At 36.6% G+C, this 3930-nt stretch overlaps 1 protein-coding gene across 4 annotated transcripts in view; it reads left to right on the top strand.

Moving 5' to 3' along the window:
* FRS2 (fibroblast growth factor receptor substrate 2) overlaps positions 1-3466 on the top strand; it is a 33892-nt gene extending 30426 nt beyond the window's left edge. For 3 of the 4 annotated variants that reach the window (XM_072401343.1, XM_072401344.1, XM_072401346.1), the window contains 2 exons: positions 1200-2152; positions 3146-3466. In XM_072401343.1, the coding sequence (XP_072257444.1) occupies positions 1200-2152; positions 3146-3185 (993 nt within the window). In that variant the 3' untranslated portion in view covers positions 3186-3466. Of the gene's footprint in view, positions 1-1199 lie in introns of all 4 variants that reach the window. The other variant, XM_072401345.1, reaches the window with a different exon arrangement.
* The last annotated feature ends 464 nt before the right edge of the window (positions 3467-3930 follow it).

Genomic DNA, 3930 nt, shown 5'->3' on the forward strand with positions numbered 1-3930 from the left:
TATATATATATATATATATATATACACATGTTATCCCGCATTAACAGAATGACTCCCACGGCTGCATTCATGACGTGAGCACCATCAGGATTTCCCTCTCCTTGGGCGATCAGGGAGTGGAACAATCAGCGGAGCTCTGCTATGCGGACAACTCTGCTCCCCTGGTTACTCCCGCAACCCTAGAGTAACTGTGATATGTATGTGTAGAACACATACTACAGCTCCTTTAGGGCTTTGGGAGTAATCAGGGGAGCGGAGCTGTCAGCATGGCACAGCTCCGCTGATTGCTCGGCTCCCTGATTGGCTAAGGAAAGTGAAATCCTGATGATGCTTGACCTGTCATCAGGGTTTTCCCTTTTCTCAGCCAATCACAAAGCACCACAGGTGAATGGGGAGCCTTGTCCTCACTGTCAAGAGGAGTCCCACAGCTGTGCTCATGAATGAATGCTGCTGTGAGAATCATTCTGTCATTGTGGGTTAAAAAAAAAAGTTTTGTTACACAAAGCACACACATTTAATAATATACTTTAAGAATAAAGCCTCGTCCTGTTTTTTACACATATTTTAACCCCTTCTGGGAATGAGTAAGGGGTTTTATGTACCCCTGTACTCTTTCCCTGAAAGGGTTAAAAGTAAAACTTTTATAAAAAATGTAGAATCGCGGTAAAACACCTCATAGGCGTTTAAAACGATTGTAAATGTGAATAAAAACCCATATAAACGTGGTAGGAATGTTTACATAGGTTTTTTAAAACCGTCCGTATGTAGACCCAGCCTAGGTTAGTAATCTTTATATAAAAAGGGTAATACATTTTCTTTATTATATTGAAGTGTGTAAACCTCTGGCTATAAATTCAGTTTTATTTTCATATGCTGTTTGCAGCAGCTGATGGACCCAGTCATTCTCCCATTGCAGTTTGGTGAAAATTCAAGTTGCTAAATGTGTAGCAACATGGAAAAATATAGAAGAACAAATTGTCCATGTCATAGTAGTATTTCTAGGGTAAATCTGATATTGCTTGCTAGATCCAGTATGTTAATTGGTAAACCAGTTTATGTTCAGTGTAGCAAACTAGTATTTGGCATGCAATGGTCATGAAATAATTCCAGCAGTCATTAATAAAAAAAAAAAGTGATATGGCGCCTGTTTTATTTCTTATCTTTGCTCCTATATTGACTTTACTTTGTTTCTTTTCAAGGTGCATACGTATGTCAACACAACTGGGGTGCAAGAAGAACAGAGGCAAACTATACCGGCACCACTTGAGCAACGTCTTTCCAATGCTGAGGGAAGTGCAGCTCGAAGTGAGCCCAGTTCCATCCCAGAGATAGACCCCCATGTAATCCTGGAACCTGAAGGAGTGAAGTTTGTTTTAGGACCAACTCCTGTTCAAAGACAATTAATGGAAAAAAAGAAACTGGAGATACTTGAGGAACAACAAGTTGTTGGACAGGGTGGCAGCAGTAACTGTCCTAATAGCATCGAGTGTGACACTGGTTATGACAGTGATGAACGCCGTGATACTCCTTCTGGCAATAAGATGGTGTATGAAAATGTTAATGGAGTATCTCTACCTTCTTCTGGGCTAAGGAGGGGTCGTATTCCACCGCCTCTCTCAACAGATATCCAGAATATTAATAACTCTGCCCAGAGGAGAACTGCATTAATAAACTATGAAAATTTACCTTCTCTTCCCCCTGTTTGGGAAGCCCGTAAATCCATTAAGGAGAATGAAGACCTGTTAGGACCAAAGACGCCATCTCTCAATGGATTTCATAATAGCCTAGATCCCATGCATAACTATGTAAACACAGAGAACGTAACTGTTCCACTAAGTGCTCACAAAGTTGAGTTTTCTAGGCGTCGGGACTGCACGCCAACAGTTTTTAATTTTGATATCCGACGCCCAAGCTTAGAACACAGGCAGCTTAATTATATACAGGTTGATTTGGAAGGTGGCAGTGATTCTGACAACCCCCAGACACCGAAGACCCCTACCACTCCTCTTCCGCAAACTCCTACCAGACGCACAGAACTGTATGCTGTGATAGACATTGAAAGAACTGCTGCTATGTCCAACCTGCAGAAAGCACTGCCGCGTGATGATGGTACTTCTAGAAAGACTAGACACAACAGTACTGACCTACCCATGTGAGCAGGTTACGCCATTTGCACCTTTTTGTGTATTTCTTTTTACAAAAGACAAACACTTGTATAAAGAAAATGGAGGAAAAAAAAACTACCATTCACGTCTTAACACACTAACACATTTCATAGGTGTTTTTTTTATTTTTTTTTTCTCTTATGTGCTTTTTGTCTAAAGGGAATTATGTAGAGCAGGTACTCCTAAATAAGGTTCACTCTACAGTAGTAGTATGTACTGTATAGTTGCATAGTTGTATTGCCTTTTTTACCTATTTAATGGTTAGGTTGCAGTGACATGCCAATTTCAAGTTTATAAACTTGCTAGACATTCGTCTGTTTTTGCATTTAGACTGTTGCCATTCAAAGCTAAAGATAACTTTATTTTTTGGGATGCCATTTACAGTATGAATGTGTGAAATTATATACAAGTATGTATTTTTATACTAACTTTTTATGAGTCCAGAATTTGCCAAATTTTGTCGCACCAGCATTTTGCATTGAGGCCATTGGTACGACTGTATTTACATTTTACGGTATTTTAAAAAGTGCTGGCCTTCGACCTATCAATATGCGACGTCGCTTGTGTTACTTTTTATTTTTTTTGCACATGAAGCACTATTCAGACTGTTCTCCCAAAGCGTCTGTCAGTGTCTTAATTTTCATGGCAGGCATTTGGGTTTATAGAAATGTAGTTCTATGCGTGAAGGTCTGGTGTTTTAGTTACAGTATGTCAGTGTTGCATTTATTTAATGCAGACATATATACATTTGTATAAAGGCCAAAAATTATCCCCTTTTTTACCACATTGTATGATATTGTAAAATTATTTTATGTTCCTAATTTGCATTATAAATTCAAATTTTTTTCATACTTAAAAGTATATAAACAGTAACTTTTGTATAAAGGTAGTGTAGACAATTTAGATTTTTTTTTTAATTAAAGATATGTAGATGTGCATTGCCAAACGTTCCATGACATTTTTTAAAAATTATATCTTAGGTTGATATCTGGATTTAAACATTCCATAATACTATCCTGATACCTGACCCTTCGAATGCCAGGAAGCGTGCAGCAAGAGAATTGGAAATCTTTTCTACATCGTGATGCTGAGCCAACTGGGTGCTGAAGGTTGTCTTTTCAAATACCGCTTTTTCCAGAGTTGGTTCTACTGTTTGCACTGAAGGGTTCAAGCAAATTCTACTATGCAGACAACTTTTTTTTTTTAAAGAAGAAAACTGTGTTCCATTCTGAATAGTTGCTTTTAATTTAATTTTGGTGTGCATCAGGTACTGAAATTGCTTACCAAATGTTCATTAAAAATTATATATATATATATATTATTTTTTTTTATTATTTTTTTTTTACTTTTTTTTTTTTTTTTTTTTTTTTTTTTTTTTTTTTTTGGATATCGACTACATTTTTCTTTCATTGATGCCAACTTCATTTTGTAGCATGGCAATAAAAATGATTACACATGACTTGCATGTTGGCTTTTTCTTTAACCAAAAATTGCTGCTAGCCATATTTATGGTTACTTTGAATTTTTACAAATTGTCACCTTTAATTTATAGATTTTTAAAGTCCACTTAATAACAAATGCTGGAAGGAGGGACATTTATTACTTGTATTTATAACACTTTCTTTAAAGGCAGAGAGAGCACTAATAAAAACTGAGAGGGAGTATGTTACAAATGGGAAAGGATTTAAAATATAAAGAATAAAAAACTAAACAAGTGCCATAGTCCAATCCCCTTCAAATTATATACAGATTCTTCAGATCAATA

Source organism: Pyxicephalus adspersus, chromosome 2 (assembly GCF_032062135.1).
Source record: "Pyxicephalus adspersus chromosome 2, UCB_Pads_2.0, whole genome shotgun sequence".
Taxonomy (NCBI): domain Eukaryota; kingdom Metazoa; phylum Chordata; class Amphibia; order Anura; family Pyxicephalidae; genus Pyxicephalus; species Pyxicephalus adspersus.